General features: G+C 44.1%; 1 protein-coding gene across 1 annotated transcript in view; it reads right to left on the bottom strand.

Annotated features, from left to right (window-relative positions):
* Nucleotides 1-378: 378 nt before the first annotated feature.
* CRCP (CGRP receptor component) overlaps nt 379-20417 on the bottom strand; it is a 37304-nt gene continuing 17265 nt past the window's right edge. The window contains exons 4-6 of the mRNA XM_062180348.1: nt 19896-19990; nt 5197-5254; nt 379-2028 (exon numbers count right to left, since the gene is read on the bottom strand). Coding sequence (XP_062036332.1) covers nt 1882-2028; nt 5197-5254; nt 19896-19990 — 300 coding nt within the window. The 3' untranslated portion in view covers nt 379-1881. The remainder of the gene's footprint in view (nt 2029-5196; nt 5255-19895; nt 19991-20417) is intronic.

Genomic DNA, 20417 nt, shown 5'->3' with positions numbered 1-20417 from the left:
CCAGGGCGTAATTTAACTGCTAACTACAAGCACAACATGCAGACATATTTTTTTTCTTTTTAAAGAATAGGCACATCATCAAAATTTGAAACCATATAGAAGGATATAAGACACCTTCCCAGACTCCCTAGCTGTTATTTCCAGATGTGATCCTGGTCAAGTTTCTTGGGTAAATTATGACTTCTTATTTCCAAACTGTTTGTTATTAATGTGGCAGGTTTATCATACATATTATGTTTCTTATAAAGGTAAAATGTTCCAGAGCCTGCTTGAATAAAAAAAAATGAAGCTAAATTCAGGTCCTAGTTATAGAACCAAATTTCCTTAAAATCCAATAAAGAACTGCAATCTAAACAGATTCGATCCTTTAAAAAATCATACATTTTAGTCTTTAGCCAGATTTCCTTTATTTCTATCTATGACAATACAAACCCTTCAAAGATCTATCAAGTGTCACAAATTGGCAATTACCTGGAAACAAAGTATTATTAACTGGATTAAGCCTTACCTCTATCAAGAAAAAAAAAAAAATCATCCAACACACTTTTAAAGAAACCAAAATGACATTGGTACAAATATGCCTTGACAAATAAACCAACAGTTCCTGATCAAATTCTCAATGCTCAAGAGAGATCTAAGAATACAATCTCTTGCTGTTTTCAATGCTGCCTGTGAATGGACTTCAGTTGGTCTCTGGATGATCAGGCTAAGATGGATATAACTGCAATCAATTGCCTGGGAGTTGGGGTGAGGTATATATAAGCGTTGAAATGAACTGGGGGGTCAGAACTAGACTAATAAATAGTAGTGTTGAAAATAATCTTACCAACGAATGCTTACGGGCATTTTTCTTCCCCAAACAGGAAACAGTGAATGTGGGAAATCAGACTTTCAGCAATATTCCTAGAACCACATGCCTGGAGCCACTAAACTTTCCAAAGCCTGAATATTAAAATCATCTTCATGTGGTAATTATCTTAATATTTTTATTAAAAAAAAAAATGGATGCAACCCTGCAACAGCAAGCAAAGTGGAATTCTTAGGAATCCATCTGTTCCTGAGAAGCACTGCAGAAGCAAGCTCACATTAAAGGTGCAAACCGTTTGTTTCCTGTGCAGATGAACTGCCCTCGGCCTCACAGGCAGTACCTGCCGTCTCAGAGCACGGAGTGGGGGGCAGTCAGGAAGATGGCCAACTCTGCACTGTCCTTGCCACGGTCCTTGCCTCTTTTCAACAAAAACAGCTTGGTAATTAAGACCAAGTCATTAGTGAGCTGGTAAACAAAACCAAGGCCAGCACAGGAAAGAGGCCTTTAGGTCCAGTTGAAGGGTTGGCCACGCCCTTTCTCTTCTTATCTCCACAGTTCTCTAGGAAATCCTCTGAGGTGAGCCAAGGTCAGGCTCCTTTTAACCCAGAGTAACTATTTGCTGCGCTGGGCGTCTTTTAGGCATCTAACTAGATTCTCATGGTTCGGCTCTGTCCCAACAGAGCTCTGAGCCCTTGCTTTCCCCAGGAAGTTCCTGGGGAAGCAGATGAAACTAATTACGACACAGCCCATCGAAAGCAACGCAAGTATTTTACCATCTGTGTACAGAGGCTTCCCTATGACTGTGGCAAAGGCCACAGAAGAAATATTTCCATCACAGAGGGGTCCACAGCCATTGTCCTCCCCTCCTTAGTCCTTTGCCCAGACAACCTCAGCCAGCCTTCACCATTTTTCTTCCCCTCAAGGCAGAAATATCTCTTTCAGCTTATTTTTCTGATTTTCCCAACTAACCATGAAATCAGACCTGGTGGGATAAAGTGTAAAATCAAACAATCTCCTGAATGTCCGGGACGTGGCTGCTGAGCCCCCATCAAACGCCTGGGCCAGATGCACTTCTATGCAGGCTCCTCTTCGTCCATTGCCACGTCACTGGTGTTCTGTTTCTGCTCAGCTTCTGGCCCCGCAGGCAGAATACTTGTGACAGTGTGGAGAAGAGCTTCGATCTGTTCCTCTGTGAGCCGTTCTTCACTCTCTTCCACTATCTGCAGGAGCAAAGAAAACCTTCCAGGGGTTACAAATGAGCCACACAGTCTCAGCCCAGCCTCCTAAAACATAAGAGCCCAGGGTCTAGGTTCTGAGGCACGCCTGGTCCCCAGGTCCTAACCATCTTGGCCCCATAGGGGAGTGAAGCCAGCTCAAAGCCCAGACCAAGCCAATGCAAATACTCAGAATGGGTTACCGAAAAAACTGAGTTGCAGGACAGCATTCTTCCTTAAAGGAAAAGAAAACCCTCAGAGTTCAAAACCCATCCATGTACAGGCAGGCGTGAATACATTTTATTTGCAAAGAAAAGTCACCTCTGGGGAATAAAATGGCACTTGACATCCTTTTGTATTTCACAACAAGCACATGCCTAACTTGATGAGTTACACCAATAACTTATCTGGTGACTGCCCACCACGTGCCAAACGTTTTCCATCTTTTTTCCAATCATCACCACCACTGTCACTCCCAACAGCCTCTCCCGTGTCTGGAGCCACATTTTGTGCTTCACCTCACTCTTTCTCTTTAACCCTTTCAACAAGACAATCCTGCCCAAGCCAGTCCTGCCCAATCTAAAGCACACACTTTAACACTCCACATGGCTTTGGTCTTCTTCTGGGAACCCAGAACGTGAGTGTGGGGAGCGAGGGCTGGCAACAATATCATGCCGTCCCGTGGTTTCAGACATGGTCCTGGACACTCAGCCTCACATCCCATTTTAAACATGATGTGGTCAGCCACCTCCTTAAATACAGTGTGCAGGCCGTCACGTGACTTCCCTATGCTCGTCTGGTGGCATGAGCCATTTATCACAGACACAATCTCAGTGCAAGGTGCCCAAGGTCCTATTCCATGGCATTTCCCACAGCCATCTCTGAAATCTGGCAACTAGAACCAACAGGAATTCCCAGAAAGAATCCTGGCAAATTGAAGTAGAGCAAGAAAACAGGCTAGGCTTATAATCCTAACAAGGACCTCAAGGTTGACTGCCTCACTTTACAGATAGACTAAAATGGAAGTCTAAGAAGTCATGTGATGTGTCCAAGGTCACACCAGACTCCGGACTAAAACACTGGCCTCCTCATTTGCTTCAGCCAAAATTAAAAAAAAATGCTTCCATAACTAGGGCATAATCCTGGGTATTCGGAGTGGGGACCACAACACCAAGCAAAAGAGCAGAGTTTACAGGAACAAAGAGAAGCTTCTGAACCAGATGGACGCACATCAGCCACTCACTAGCCCTGCATGCTAACATGGAGCTGACCCCTGGCCATGGTGAGGGCACTAAAAGACATGCTTCCCCTGGGACCTTGCTGGACAGTACGAGGCACTCTTCACAGCAGCTAATCTTACCAAGCAAGCGAGAGCTTGCCATGGGCTCCGGGATGAGGTCACGCTAATCCTCCCCATCCCTGCTCTCCATCTGTCCTTGAGCCACGGATAACATATGTTGCCGATTAAAGTTGGAGGAGACACGACATGTGATCTTTAACCCAGAGGGACAAGGATTGGTTTCTTGCTGTTTTGTTTGCTTTTTTTCTCTCCCCTAAGCTGACTCTCCAACACAGTCTAAAGCATCAGAACAACGAGGACACCAAAAAAAAAAAAAAAAAAGAGAGAGAGAGAGCCTTTTTTCGCCTCAGGCCAGTTCCCCTTGAAAGGAATCGTTTATGGAAGGAATTTTTCTAATTTAATTTTGGGTACATTTTGAAGGGCAGAAACAACTCTGGGAAGACAATGAAAATTTTAACCAAAAATTAAGTATTCCGTGACCTCTCAACAAAAGGTACTTTAAATAAGCAACCCTAAAGAACATAGGCATTTTTGACCATTCTCTTTATATTTTTCTAAAGGAAAGTTGACAAAGAGCGAAATGTTTCTAAAATTGACTCTGGGAGCTGCTTATTCTCATTATTTCTCCAGCGCAGGGTTTTCTGTACTGGAAGTCAACTGGCCTGCTTACCATCTGCAGCCTCCTCTGCTCTGCCCAGTACCACACAGGGAGCTGCCACCACATGCACAGAGCAGCCACTCGGCCTCGGCTCATTTTCTCAGGCTTTCCACTCTAACTCTGAAGCTGTATGCTGTGATGGCAATGCGGACCTGACGAGTGCTGAGGCTCCACCGAAAGGTTTCCGACAGGGAAACAAGAGGATCACATCTGTGGTTTTAGCAAAAGTGACCTACAGGGGGTAGAGTTGTGGCACGGCAGGCTAAGCTGCCCGCCTGCATGCCAGCATCCCACATGAGCATCAGTTCAGTTCCTGGCTGTTCCACTTCCAATCCAGCTGCCTGCTAATGTGCTTGAGAAAGCAGTGGAAGATGGTCCAAGTGCCTAGGCCCCTGCTACTCCTGTGGACACCTGGATGAAATTCCAGGCTCCTGGCTCTGGCCTGGTCCAGCCCCAGCCGCTATAGCTGTACGGGGAGTGAACCAGCAGATGGAGGAACTGTCTCTGTCTCTCCCTCTCAGTCCCTCTGCTTTCCCAATAAATAAATCTTTTTAAAAAAGAGAAAGAACATGATCTATGGCAGTGGCGTGGAACGGAGGGAGCCAGACTGTGCAGAGAGAATGACGTGAGGACAACAGCAGGAGCCAGGCTGAGAAACAGCGACAGAAATGAGTGCCGTGCAGTAGGGAAAAGAAGAAAGAATGAGAGACAGAGGCGACAGCACTTGGGAACCAACTGAACATGATGTAAGAGGAAGAGAGTGATTTCTAGGGTGGTAAGCCAGAGACAGTGAGCACGTGGGAAAGTGCACACATGCTCCGTGACCTAAGAAAGGAAGGAGAGAAAGAAAAGATGGAAAGGTGGGAGTAGGGGGAGGCAGATTCCACTAGAGGCACAGGAAGCTTAATGTTTCCATACAACATCTGGTTGACAACAACCCCTACAGCAAAGCAAGGCCAGAGTGGCCCAGGTCTTCTGGGGAGACATCTGCCAAATCACAGGCCCCAACTCCTGGGAAGAATTAAGTTTCCTCCCGTCTCCTACCTTCCCTAAGTCCACACTGACTGGGATCAAACTAGTGAGGTCTCCTTTCATGTATAAAAGGAGGTGCTTGGGCAGTCTCTTCCAAAAGACACAGTTGCCGGCTGCTCTACTCAGTCTTCTCTACTTGGCAGATGCAGGAAATGACCCCTCAAGTTCAGGCTCCTTCACTCACCAGCTGGATCTCAACAGCAGTCATAGGCCTGTGATTCAGCAGCTGAAGCTTCTCAGCTCTGTCAAAAGAAAAGTAAAAAGCATTTAAACTTCCACGGCCCTAAGGCCCTTCAGTTTTGTCTAAGCTGTTTAGAAAGGACTTTGTCAGACAGAAAAAGGGAGAACAGCTGGAACACCACCCCCGACTTCTTCAACTGTAAAATGAGACAGTGGGAACATCAGGGGCCCTGACAGAAGCGTATGCAGGTGAACTACAATCCCAACGGGTACAGAGACATAATGGTAAGAAATGAGGCAACGAGAGGCGCAGTTTCATTCTTTGTTAAGTTTATTTTCTTCTAATTGAAAGACAGAGTGACACAGGCAGAGATCTTCCAATTACTGGTTCACTCCCCAAATGCTGGCAACAGCCAGGGCTGGGCCAGAAGCCTAGAATTCCAACTAGGTCTCCCACATGGGTGGCAGGGGCCCAAGCACTTGAGCCACCATCCACTGCCCCCCAGGATCCATCAGCAGGGAGCTGAAAGAGGAGTAGCCAGGACTCAACCAGCACTCCAGTATAAGATGCAGGCATAGCAAGTGGTTGCTTAACGCACACAACACATTTTAAAATACAGGTTTGACATTGTAATTTTTCATTAGGAAAATGTGGAAACAGTGTTTTCTTAATCTAAATTTTAGAAAGTAAAGCTTAACAAAATCATCTTGGTTGGTCAATGCTCAGGAAAGACTGATAATTCCCTTTTGAGACTAAGATCAAAAGTTACACGGGGTGGGTGTTGTGGCCCAGTGGGTTGAGTTGCCAGCTGGGATGCCGACATCCCTTATCGGGGTGCTGGTTCGAGTCCTGGCTCCTCTGCTTCCAATCCAGCTCCCTATTAATGTTTCTGGGAGGCAACAGACAACTAAATACTCAGGTACTTGAGCTTCTACCACCTAATATGCGAGTCCTGGATGGACATTTGGGGAGTGAACCAGTGGAAGGAAGATCTCTCTCTTATCCTTTCAAATAAATAAATATTTTTAAAGTGTTATTCAGATTTGACCTGTTATCTTAGTAAGTAAACAAACAAGACTCTAAAAGGAGAGGAGTTAAGACACAGAAGTGTAAAGTATAGTCTTCTGCTCTCGAAGAGTTCACAATCCAGTAGGGGAAAGAAAACAAATACAGCTGAACTTTGAACAACATGGGGGTTGGGAACCAACCCCTCCCCACTGCTGTGCTGTGGATACAATTCCACTTCCCTCAAACTTGACTACTAATAGCTTGCTGTTGACCCACCTTACTGATAACACAATGGATAAACACGTATTTGTATTATAGGTTTTATATACGGTGAAAAATACATGAGCACCGGGAGATCACTTCTCACTGCTCTATTTAATTTTCAGGCGATGAACCACTCACATGGAGATGAGGAGCCTCACATGCTGTTGTAAGGAGTCCTGGCAACACTTGCGCTCCCTGCAACAGCAACGGGAGGTGACTACGGGATTATTACAGTAGGGTAGTCCTTATGTGTACTGCAGTTAATTTATGCAGTTATGATTTAACCCTGCACCTTCGTGTTTCTTTACATTTCTCTTGAATGCATGTACAATCTGTGTTTATATATGTAAGTTTTGAGAAATTCTAACTTTGCTTTTTTAAAGGTTTATTTATTTGTAAAGTTGAGAGAAGGAGAGAGAGAGAGAGAGAGAGAGAGAGAAAGGTCTTCCACCTGCCGGTTTGCTCCCCAAATGGCCACACAACAGCCAGGGCCAGGCCAGGCTGAAGCCAGGAGCCAGGAGCTTCCTCCAGTCTCCCACATGGGTGCAAGCACTCAGACTATCTTCCGTTGCTCTCCCAGGTACATTAGCAGGGAGCTGGATGGGAAGTGGAGCAGCCGAGACCCAAATCGGCACCAATATGGGATGCCAGCACTGCAAGCAGAGGTTTAACCTTCTATACCACAGCACTGGCCCCAAGAAATTCTAACTCTTTATAATAGATATTTGAGTATTTTATGGTAGCAAATGATAAAACAGACTTTTTTCAACATATATTTTTTGTTACCGGTGGTCTCGGCAAGCAGTTGGGCAGAACGACAGTCATGCCAACGACTGGATGGCAGGGACCGAGGGCTGACTGTGGAGGAAAATGCCTCTTGACAAAACAGAAGTACAAAAGCTATTGTAGCCTGCGGACGGCAGGACCTGCAAGGAGAGTGAAGAGTATCTGCTGACTCGGGGGACGCACGTGAGGAAAGGCTGAGGTTACAGGAGGAAAAAGGAAAGACTCAGAAACTTCAGTGAACGGGGCTCATGTTCCATCGAGACCACAGCAATGTGGAAAAAAAAAGCAACTTTGAGAGGCTTCAAAGGGAGACGAGTTCATCCTGAACAAGTTTTTCAGCGCAGCAGAAGTGAAGTTACCATCTGGGAGGTCTGGATGTGAAATGTGGTAACAAGGACCAAATGGTATACAGAAGCTGGTGAGGAGAGCAGGGTGAAGATCACCCACTTACGGCCTGAGTCGGGAAATCTGAACCCTCACTCAAAACAAGATTAGGAGTTTTTGCTGTGTTTTCTAACTATCTTCATCCAACAGCAACACAGAACACAGAAAAGTGCAGAAATAGACATAATCCAGTGGAATTAATGAGCATCTCAGCTCTGAATCAAAGCACTGGAACGCAGTTTATCAGAAATTGTTCTGCCAGACTCTTAACTATTGAAAAAGTCCTTGGTCACAAAAGGGATCTCGTGAGCTTTCGAACAAAAACATTCACCGTCACTCCTTGCAACACTCCAGCTCTGGGTCAAACCAACCAAGCGAGTTCCCTGTCCTACAGTAAGCACCGCTGGGGTAAAACCATAAAACTGCATGCTCCACAAACAAGCCCTACCTCCAAGGACTTCATAACCAAGTCTCCTTTTCTTGCCTCTATGTTCTCCTCTTTTTTTTCCAAAGGCTTATTTATTTATTTATCATTTGAAAGATTTATTATTTATTTGAAAAGCAGTTTTATGGAGAGACAGAGATCTTTCACTCCTCAAATGGCCACAAGAGCCAGAGCTGGGCTAGACTGAAACCTGGAGTCAGGAGCTTCTTCCAGGTCTCCCATGTGGGTTACAGGGGCCCAAGCACTTGGATCATCTTCTGCTGCTTCCCCAGGTGCACCAGTAAGGAGCTGGATGGGAAGTGGAGCAGCTGGGACTTGAACTGGTGCTCATATGGGATTCCAGCATCGCAGGCAGAGGCTTAACTCGCTGTGCCACAATGCTTGCCCCCTTTTCCTCCTCTTGCTTCTCAACTCACTGCACTTAGTTCCTGCCCCAAGTAACCACCAAGACTGTTCCTGTGAAAGGGCCCAGAGACCTCCACTTTAGTGAAACGCCGAACACCTAGGCCAGCACCCTGTGGGACACCCTACCCTCCATCTCGCCCACTGCCCGCATCTCCCACTTATCTTCAACAGTTCTTCCCAGCCACCTGCCCTCTCCTACCATTTCCATGGACCACTCAACCTCCAGGTGGCAGGGTCATGCTTCCACCCTCAGAGGTCTACCACTTTTCAATCTGCTTTCACAAATAAAGTTATATTTTATTTTAAAGATTTATTTTTATTAATTTGAAAGGCAGAGTTATGGGGCAGGGGGGAGACAGAGAAAGAGATATTCTGGAATTTAAGTTTATAGCATCTTTCCATATGTCCGCACTTACACTGTATTTGTCTTTGTAGCTCAACAACAGAGACAAAGCTGGCATGACATAAATGTGATCTCAAGGATAAATTGAGGAAAGAACTAGGGTAGCCCTGACTTCTTGAAGCTAGTGGCAGAGACAAGTGGAGAACTCTGGGGACACATGAGTTAAGATTTCACACTCTGAAAGCAGACAGGGTAAGCAGACTCCATAAACCAGGCAAACCTGACAACCCATCCATTTACATGAAGCTTTGTTGGTCCCAAAGGCACAAGTCCCAAGTATGGGGTCAAACTCCAAGTGCAATCTGTGCACACAAGAGGTGCTCTGAAAGGAAGGCAAGTCCTCCCTCTAGTCCTGCAGATAGAGCTGTAGATTTTAAGGAGATCTCAGGATGAGAGCTGGCGCTATAAGCCAGGCTGCCCTACCTTGAGAACTAAGCGCCTCAAGCCAAAAAAATATTAAAAAGTCAAATGCTGTGGAAGAAATAACATACTACTAGAAATGACATGAGACATGGGACATAGTGTCAAAACGACTTAAAAGCTGAGTTTTGAGATTACTATTTTGCTGAATGAGACTATGAAGTCAAACAAGACAAATTTCCTGTCCTCATCTGAAGGACTTCAGTCATGCAGGAATTTGAGCAAGGAAGTTAAGCTCCAGTACGCACTAACAGATCTGCACCAGTTTTAGGGTTATTACCTGAATCTCCTCTCCTTGAGAGAATGGTAGAGAAAAACTACTTAGGCATATGGATTAAAGAGTAGCACTTCCCTAGTTCTGGCTATAAATGTGTTTCTTTCAGTGCTGTGGTACAGCCAGGTAAGCCACCATCTGCAATGCCACATCCCATGAGTGCCTATTTGAGTCCTGGCTGCTCTACTTCTGATACAGTTCCCTGATAATGCTCCTGGGAAAGCAGCAGAGATGGCTTGAGTACTTGGGCCCCTGCCACCCACGTGGGAGACCTGGATGGAGCTCTGCGCTCCTGGGCTCCTGGTTTCTTTGTGGCCCCAGCCCCCACCACTGCAGCCATTTAGGAAGTAAACCAGCAGATGGAAGACTTTTGTCTATATATATATATATATATATAAAACCCTGCCTGTAAACTAAAGAAATCTTTAAACAAATAAATAAATAGAATTCCTTTAAACCTTTTATTGTTTTGCTTTCAAAGACTTTGGGGGAGGGGGTAAGGAGGGGTGATTCTTGTCTTAACCTGCACTGGCTAGCATGAGGTGGTCCAGATCTTGATGGCATTTGGCAAACAGGTCCCTGGGTCACCAGGCACCAAGGCTATTTGGATTCCAAATGGCTGCTACCTGCTGGAGGAGCCAGGTCCCCAGCAAAGTGAAAGAAGCCTACCAGCTCCCTCTACTGGTTGTTGTACAACACTGCCTGGAGCTTTTGCTCCTGGCGTCAAAAGGAAATCAACTATTTAATAAAAGGGAGAGATTAAAAGGTCACAAAGGATTTTATAAATCCTCAACTTAGGTACCACAAATTGAAAAATGGAGCTGACCTCAATCCTCCTCTGAAAGGATTATAGTCTGCTTTAAATTTATATAGATTATGACCAATCATGAATAAGCTCCCAAGGCAATTTCTTTTTGTAGGTTTAGTAACTGTAGCCAGGTCCACATTTGTAGTGGAAGTCATAGGGATTAGGAAGCAAAACATTAGCCCAAATAGTTGGGAAGAGGCCTTACAAATCAATCATTATGGGGGTTGGCACTGTGGCATGGTAGGTTGGGCCTCCACCTGCAGTGCCAATGTCCCATATGGGTGTTGGTTCTTGTTTGGATGCTCCTCTTCCTATCCAGCTCTCTGCTGATGACCTGGGAAAGCAGTGGAGGATAGCCCAGGTGCCTGGGCCCCTGCATCCATGTGAGCGATCCAGAAGAAGCTCCTGGCTCCTAGCTTCAGATTAGCCCAGCTCTGGACGCTGTGGCCATTTAGAGAGTGAACCAGTGGACGGAAGACCTCTCTGTCTCTCCTTCTATCTATAACTCTGCCTCTCAAATAAATAAATAAATCTTTAAAAAATAAAATCAATCATTAGTGGGGGTAGGCATTTAGCCTTTTTTTTTGACAGGCAGAGTGGACAGTGAGAGAGAGACAGAGACAGAGAGAAAGGTCTTCCTTTGCCGTTGGTTCACCCTCCAATGGCCACCACGGTAGGCGCGCTGCGGCCGGCGCACCGCGCTGATCCAAAGGCAGGAGCCAGGTGCTTCTCCTGGTCTCCCATGGGGTGCAGGGCCCAAGCACTTGGGCCATCCTCCACTGCACTCCCTGGCCACAGCAGAGAGCTGGCCTGGAAGAGGGGCAACCGGGACAGAATCCAGTGCCCCGACTGGGACTAGAACCGGTGTGCCGGCGCCGCAAGGCAGAGGATTAGCCTAGTGAGCCGCGGCGCTGGCTGGCATTTAGCCTTGCAGCTAAGACGCCAACTGAAACTCACACATCCCATGAGAATCCCCGAGTTTGGTGATAAGCTCTGGTTCCAGACTCTAGCTTCTTGTTACAGCAGATCCTGGAAGGCCACAGTGATGGCTCAAGTGATGGGATTCCTGCTACCCACAGGAGGCCTGGATTGAGTTCCTGGCTTCCTGCTTGGCCTGGTCCAGTCCCAGCAACTGCAGGTATTCAGGGAGTGAACCAGCAGATGGGAAATCTGTCTGCCTGTCTCTACCTCTCAAATAAATACATTTAAAAAAAAAAAAATAGGATGTCTGTTGGAGATAACATGGAGTAAGACCACTAACGCATCTCTCTCCTCTGATTACAATTAAAAACCTCTATATAAAATAGAAATCCCATCTTTCTGGCCAGAAGATTGAGGAAGGAAATCTGAATGAAGCTCACAGCTCAAGAGCAGCTTCTTCGTGGCGTTTCAGCAGCAGGTATAGGCTGCAAGGGAGCTCTTCTGGTTCAAAGAGTGCCAAACAAACCTCTCTTTGTTTTCCCTTCCTTTCTTCTCCCCCTGCTTTCTCCCAAGGGCAGCCCCAGAGATAATCGCACACATAGACAGTTAAAACTCAGAGAAAACAAAATACTTGCAGGGAGAGGACCAAAAAAACAAAGGGTTCTGAGTGGGCCACAGAGTCTGAGGAAAATACCAGAAAGAACAGGAAGAGAATTCCTCTAAACTGCGTTTCAGTCTACACAAATCCTGGGTTTGAAAAACATATGTAAATATATATTTGCTTGTTTGAAAAGCAGAGTGACAGAGTGTGGGAGGTGAGGTGAGAGAAAATTGATCTTTATTTTTTTTTAAGATTTATTTATTTATTTATTTGAGAGGCAGAATTACAGACCAAGAGTGGGAGAGACAGAGAAAGAGGTCTTCTCCATCCACTGGCTCACTCCCTAGATGGCAACAATGGCCGGAGCTGGGCCGATCCAAAGCCAGGAAGCAGGAGCTTCTTCTGGGTATCCCACATGGGTGCAGAAGCCCCAGCACTTGGGCCATCTTCCACTACTTTCCCAATCCATTAACAGGGAGCTGGACTGGAAGTGGAACAGCTGGGACTCGAATAGGTACCCATATGGGATGCCGGTGCCACAGGCGGAGGCTTAACCTACAAGACCACAGCCCCGGCCCCAGAGATTGACCTACTGGTTCACTTCCCAAATACCTGCAACATCTGGAACTGGGCCAGGGAGAAGCCAGGAGTCAGGAATTCCATTCTGGTCTCCCACATGCGTGGCAGGGACCTAAGCACTTGGGCCATTATCTGCTGCCTTCTCAGGCACATCATCAGGAAGCCAGATTGGAGCAGAGTGCCCAGAACTAACCCCTTGTCCCACAACAACACCCCCACACAGCTATTTATTTCCACAACAACCCCAAATGGCAAACATCAAACAGACCAGCACAGCAAAGACATTGAGAAGAACTGGGCAAGTTCACCATTATTCTAGTCTTGTATGCAAAAAGGACCCAAAGTGGCAGGGCAAAAGTTTTAAAAAACTCATTGACATTGAAACCCTTGCCAATGGAAGGCAAGACTGAGTTGACTGCCTGTTAAAAACAAAAGCAACATCAACCAGAGACTTTTTAACAAGATGCAGAATCCAAGCAATGTAAAAGGCCCAGGAAACAACCTAGAATTATCTCAATCAGGAAAATATGACTCATTGTCAAAGGAAAAGATAATCAACGGATGCCAAGCCCAGTGATGACCGAGAAATTGGAATCATCAAATTGTTGGCTTTTACAACAACATGGGTAAAAGCATTCTTGAAATAAATGGAATAATCGCAGCTCTAGAAAGAGAAGTTATAAAAACTGAATAAATGGAAATCTTAAAACTGAAAAATAATCTGAAATAAAAAACTCATGAGTGGGCTTAGTAACAGAATGGCGATAGAAGAAATCTGTGAACTTGAAAATTTCAAAAACTGGTAGGACACACAGGTTTACATAATCAAGAAACTCCAAAAAGATTATTTTAAAAGGCCAAAACAGCACGTAATCAATTTATTGAAAATTAGAAAATTTTTAAAAGTAGTCAGGAGAAAACCACACATTATGTACTTGAGGATCACAGATTTCAGACCAGAAACCACAGAAATGGCAGAAAGACATTTAGGTAACAGCTGTAAAGTATTAAAAGAAAAGATCACTCCAATCAGTGAAACTATCCTTCAGGAGTGAAAGAATGACGTCTCAGGTCAAGGAAACTGAGAGAAGTTGAAGGCACTGGACCTGCTGTCAAAGAAGTACTAAAGGAAGTTTTCCAGGCTGAAGTGAATGAAAAGAGAACAGAGAACTCCTGGAAAGAAGAGTAAAAGAAATGCTACATCTTCAGCAAACACAAAAGACTATTTTTATTTTCTTTACAATAGTTAAGAGCATAAAATGTAAATATTAAAACAGTGGAAGGGCCGGCACTGTGGCGAAGTGGGTAAAGCCTCCGCCTGCAGTGCCAGCATCCCATATGGGTGCCAGTTCGAGTCCTGGCTGCTCCACTTCTGATCCAGCACTCTACTGTGGCCTGAGAAAGCAGCTGAAGATGGCCCAAGTGTATGGGCTCTTGCACTCTTGTGGGAGATTGAGCTCTAGCTGTTGTAGCCATCTGGGAAGTGAACCAGTAGATGGACGACTTCTCCCTCTCTTTCTCTCTCTCTGCCTATCTATAATTCATAACTCTTTCAAATACATAAATAAATCTTGGGAAAAAAAAAAAAAAAACTAGTGGGGCCAGTGCTGTGGTATAGTCGACTAAGCCACTGCCTGAGGCAACAGCATACCATACAGGCACTAGTTCATGTCCTGGCTGCTCCTCTTCCTGTCCAGCGCTCTGCTATGGCCTGGGAAAGCAGTGGAAGATAGTCCAAGAGCTTGGGCCCCTGCTCTGGCGTGGGAGACCTGGCAGAAGCTCCTTGTTCCTGGCTTTGCATCAGCACAGCTCTGGCCATTGTGGCCATTTGGGGAATGAACCAGTGAATAGAAGACCTTTCTGTCTCACCCTCTCTCTGCCTCTAATTCTACCTCTCAAATAAATAAATAAATAAAATCTTGGGAAAAAAAAATACCCTACTGGGGGGCTGGTGCTGTGGCATAGTGGGCACTGGTTCGAGTCCCAGCTGCTCCACTTCTAATCCAGCTCCCTGCTGATGCGCCTGGGAAAGTAGCAAAGGATGGCTCAAGTACTCTGGCCACTGCACTCAAGTTGGAGACCTGGAGGAAGGTCCTCACTTCTGGCTTCAGATCAGCCCAACTCCAGCTGTTGTGGCCATCTGGGGAGTGAACCACCAAATGGAGATCGATCTCTGTTTCTCCTCCCCCACCCCCACCCCCGTAGCTCTGGCTTTCAAGTAAACAAATCTTAAAAACAACAACAACAAAATAAAAACTGCTGGGGCCAACATTGTGGAATAACAGGTAAAGCCACCACCTGTGATACCAGCAACTTATATGGGCACCAGTTCATGTCCTCGCTGCTCCACTTTAGAGCCAGTTCCCTTCTGTGGCCCGGGAGGGTCAGTGGAAGATAGTTACTTTTAGAGCCCCTGGCATCCAGGTGGGAAACCCAGAAGCAGCTCCTGGCTTCCATCTGTCCCAGCTCCAGCTGTTGCAGCCATCTCGGGAATTGAGCTAGCAGATGGAAAATCTCTGTCTCTTCCTCTAACTCTGACTTTCAAAATAAATAAATAAATCTTTAAAAAAAATCATTGTTAATAGTATTTTCAATATATGTAGAAGGTAAAGTGACATACACATTATACTTAAAGTGGTAAACAGTTAGGTACGTATACTGAACTATAAATGGTTACACATGTGTATTTTGTTATCCCTATAGCAACCACTAAAGATAAAAATACACAAAAAGATATAGCCAAAAGTCAGAGGATAAATCTAAAAAAACCAAGAATCATATGAACATTTCAATACACACAGAAAAATGCCAGTGCCACAGGCAGAGTCTTAGCCTACTCGGCCACAGCAACAGCCCCCTGCAGCCAAAATTTTAATTCTCTTAAACTTATGTGCTCTTCTCACCTTTCCTTTTATTTTTTTTTAAAAGATTTATTTATTTATTTGAAAGTCAAAGTTACACAGAGAGAGAGGTCTTCCATCCACTGGTTCACTCCCCAATTGGTCGCAAAGGCCAGAGCTGCGCCAATCCGAAGCCAGGAGCCAGGAGCTTCCTCTGGGTCTCCCACACAGGTGCAGGGGTCCAAGGACTTGGGCCATCTTCTACTGCTTTCCCAGGCCATAGCAGATAGCTGGGTCAGAAGTAGAGCAGCTGGGTCTCCAACTGGCGCCCACATGGGATGTACTTCAGGCCAGGGTGTTAACCCGCTGCGCCACAGCGCCGGCCCTTCACCTTTCCTTTTCTCCATGTTCCACAGAAACATTTCCACTGGAAGCCAGCCTAGCTGCAGAACCCACCTCTAACTCCTGAGCTATTTGATTATGTCCACTTCTTAAAATGGTTTTCAACTACAAGGAAAGGCCAGGTCCTCTCAACTGCTTCAAGCCTCAAACACCACAAATACAAACTGTCAGGGATATACATAAGGCAGGCAACTAACCCAAAACACCTGTAAGGATTAAGTTACTGCTCTTTTTGTTGTAACTTGTTTCAAGCCTGTTTATCAATATTAAAGGCTGTAATGATCAAAAAGCGTGCAGATTACAGTAATGATTAGGTACATTTCTACACCATGGCCTGCATCAGGGCTGGGGAACTTTTTTCTGCCAAGGGTTATTTGGATATTATAACATCATTCGTGAGCCATACAAAATTATAAACTTAAAAATTAGCCTCTCCCTCTCTCTCTTTCTCTACCTTCAAATAAATACATTTTTAAAAAAAGAATATTTAAAAAATTAATGTAATACACTATATTAACAGAATGAAGGGGGAAAATAGACATTTCAATTGCTGCAGAAAAAGCGCATGTGACAAAATTCAATACCTTTTCAAGATAAAAAGTCAACAAACTATGAATAGAAGGAAAACCTCTCAACATAGAGTATGAAAAAGCCAAAAGTAACATCATACTAAATGGTGAAAGGCTGAAAGCTTTTTCTCTAAGGTTGGGAACAAGACAAGTATGCCCACTTTTACCACTTCTATTCATCATAGTATCTAAAGTCCTACTCAGAGCAACTGCGCAAAAAAAAAAAAAAAAAGAAATAAAAACCCATTCAAACAGACAAGAAGTAAATCTCTGTTCACAGATACATGATCTTATATGCAGAACTCTCTAAGATTTGATATTTGTACTCTATAGCAGCCCATTACATTGCTGTGAGAATTAAAATTAAGTGAGAATATTTGATGCTAACAGATGAATTCAGCAAGGTGACAAGATACAAATCAACCTTCCATATAAAACTCTAACAATGAATAATCTGAAAAGCACATTGAAAACACTACATTATTTATAATTACATGCAAAATTAAATACCTAGAAACAAACTTAATCATGAACAAAGACTTGGATGCTAAAAAACTACAAAACATTACCAAAAGAAATGTAAAATGGCACAAATAAATGGGAACACATGTCCTGTTCATGGATGGGAAGACTTAAGTAATGTTAACATGTCAATACTATCCAAAGAAATCAATATATCAAATGCAATCCCTATCAAAACCCCAAATGGTGTTTTTATAATAGAAAAATCTATCCTTAAAAGTCTTCTGAAATCTCAAGGGACACTGAACAGCTAAAATAATCTCAGAAAAAAAAAAAGAACAAAGTTGAAGGAGTCACACTGCCTGACTTCAAAACTTACTACAAAGCCACAGTAATCATAATAGTGTAGTACTGGCACAAAGACAGGTACATGGACCAATGGAATAAAGCCCCAAAAGAATTACCTGTATATGTGATCAAATGATTTTTGACAAGGGTATCAAGACCAGTCAACAAGGAGAAAGGACAACCTCCTCAACACATGACATTAGAAAAACTAGATGTTGGGACTGGCACTATGGGTAGCAGGTAAAGCCACCGCCTGCAGTGCCGGCATCCCATATGGAGCTGGTTCAAGTCCCGGCTGCTCCATTTCTGATTCAGCTCCCTGATAATGTGGGAAAACAGTACAAGATGGCCCAAGTTCTTGGGCCCCTGCACCCACATGGGGGACCCAAAAGAAGCTCCAGGCTCCTGACTTCAGATCAGCTCAGCTCAGCCATTGCGGCCATGGGGGAGTGAACCAGTGGATGGAAGATCTCTCTCTCTCTAGCTTTCTCCCTGCCTCTGTCTCTGCATCTGCATCTCTGTAACTCTGCCTTCCAAATAAATAAATAAATCTTTAAAAAAGAAAAAAGAAAAACTAGATATTTACAAACAAAACAATGAAGTTGAACCCTCATCTTACACCACATCAAAAAATTAACGGATCAAACATCTAAATGTAAGAGCTAAAACTATAAACTATTAGAAGAACACGGGAGGGAAGCTTCATGACACTGGATGTGGCAATAACTTCTAAGATATGGCATTAAAGGCACAAGCAATTCATTAAAATTAAAAAAATTCATGTACCAACAGAGTAAAGGCAATCCCCACAGAATAGAAGTGGGGCCAGCATTGCTGTGCAGCAAGGTTGAGTCGCTGCCTGCAATCTCACATCCCATATAAATGCTTCTTCAAGTCCAGGCTGCCCCAATTCTGATCTAGCTCTGCTAATGTGCCTGGGAAAGCAGTGGAAGATGGCCCAGTTACCTGGGTCCTTGCAGCCATGGGAGAGACTGGGATGAAGCTTTTGGCTCCTGGCTTTGGCTTGGCCCAGCCCTGGCTGTTGCAACCATTTGGTGAGTGAACCAGTGGATGGAAGATTGTTCTGTCCCTCCCTCTCTCTAACTCTGCCTTTCAAATAAGTAAATATATCTTAAGGAAAAAGAAGAGAATGTTGAGAACCACTTATTTGATAAAGAATTAACATGCAGGCCGGCGCCGCAGCTCAATAGGCTAATCCTCCACCTTGCGGCGACAGCACATCAGGTTCTAGTCCCGGTTGGGGCACCGGATTCTGTCCCGGTTGCCCCTCTTCCAGGCCAGCTCTCTGCTATGGCCCGGGAGTGCAGTGGAGGATGGCCCAAGTGCTTGGGCCCTGCACCCCATGGGAGACCAGAAGCACCTGGCTCCTGCCTTCGGATCAGCGCGGTGAGCCGGCCACAGCGCGCCGGCCACGGCGGCCATTGGAGGGTGAACCAACGGCAAAGGAAGACCTTTCTCTCTGTCTCTCTCTCTCTCACTGTCCACTCTGCCTGTCAAAAATAAAAATAAAATAAAAAAATAAAAGAATTAACATGCAAAAAAAAAAGACCTCTTAAAACTCAACAATAAAAAAAACAAACAACCCCATTCAAAAATGCGCAAAGGACTTGAAAGACATTTCTCCAAAGTCACACAATGGTCAAGAAGCACATGAAAAGATACTTAACAGTACTTATCATTAGAGAAATGCAAAATCATATCACAACGAGACTACTTCAAACTCTTCAGATGACTATTATCAAAAACACAAAAAATTACAAGTAATAACAAGTGTTGACAAAAATATGGAGATGGAAACAAAAAAGGTATAGTCCTTTGAAAAAACAGTATGGTGTTTCCTCAAACAATTAAACACAGAATTACCATAATGATCCATCAATTCAACTTTTAGGTACACATTTAAAAGAACTGAAAGCAGAGTGTCAACGAGACACCTGTATTTCCATGTTCATAGTAGCATTGTTCACAACAGCCAAAAGGTGGAAGCAACTCAAGAATACATCAACAGACGTTAGGTAAATAAAATAAAATGGAATATTATTCAGCATTAAACAGGAAAGAAATTCTCACAGAGGCTACAACATGGATGATCCTTGAAGATATTATGCTAAGTGAAACAAGTGAAGCACGAAAGGACAAATACTGTATGATCCCACTCACATGAGGTACCCAGGAAAGTCAAATTCAGAGACAGAAAGCAGAATGGTGGCTGCCACAGGTTGGCAGCAGGGGAGATTGGGGAGTTATTGTTTAATGGACATAGTTTCAGTTTTGCAAGGTGAAACGTGTTCTGTGGACAGGTGTCAGTGATGACTATACGATGTGAATGCACCTAATGCTACTAAACTATACACTTTTGCCTCAAGGAAACACACACATCAGTGTGTTCATTGACCAACTTTTAAAGAAGTACATTAATTTTTGAACCTGACTTTTCATCCAATTTAGTCAGAATAAGACAAGGGGATGATGGGGTATATCATATAAACTGAGAGGCCAAGAAAAAAAAAATTTAGATGGTAAAACAAACAAAAAAACACAAAACACAAAGAAACCACTAAATACTATTTTTGGCTCTAGAAGGATCCCTATGTCTGTCAATTATTTCATCTACACTATTATGATCCTACTTTAAGAAGTACTGCCTTTTAATTATAAATCATAGACTCAACAAAATATAAATACAGTTACAGAGGAAGGCTGTTCTAAGCTATCATTTCATTATGGTCACTTTCTTCCTACTTAAGACAATTTTTACTTACTTAGTCAGCTTGTGGCTTTTCATTGCTGTGAGAAATTCTCTGACAATCTCAGGACTCTGGTGCCGACATGGTGTTTTTGATATGTACTTTAATGTCTACATACACAAACAAACAAAAAAAAGAGGCAAACGTAAGACAAAAAAAAGAACAAGAAACGGGGAAATCAATGACTACAACTTATAATTTAGTATTTCGAAATTTTGCTTAAAAATCCTTTAAAAAAAAAAGCATTCAGGAAAGTCAATCTTCATATAAGAATTTCTGAAAGAAAATAAACCCAGTAGTTAAAACAGGAAGGATAATTAGTGACATTTTAGAATTTTCTGATCTTGGGGCCAGTGATATAGTACAGCAGGTTAAGCCTCCGCCTGCAGTGTCAGCATCCCATATGGGCACTGGTGCGAGTTCCAGCTGCTCCACTTCCCATCCAGCTCTCAGCTAATGGCCTGGGAAACCAAGCACAAGTCCTTGGGCCTCTGAACCTATGTGGGAGACCCAGATAAAGCTCCTGGCTCCTGGCTT

Source organism: Lepus europaeus, chromosome 21 (genome assembly GCF_033115175.1).
Source record: "Lepus europaeus isolate LE1 chromosome 21, mLepTim1.pri, whole genome shotgun sequence".
NCBI classification, from domain to species: Eukaryota; Metazoa; Chordata; class Mammalia; order Lagomorpha; family Leporidae; genus Lepus; species Lepus europaeus.
Note: the sequence above shows the minus strand (reverse complement) of the source record. Positions and strands in the feature narration are given on the sequence as shown.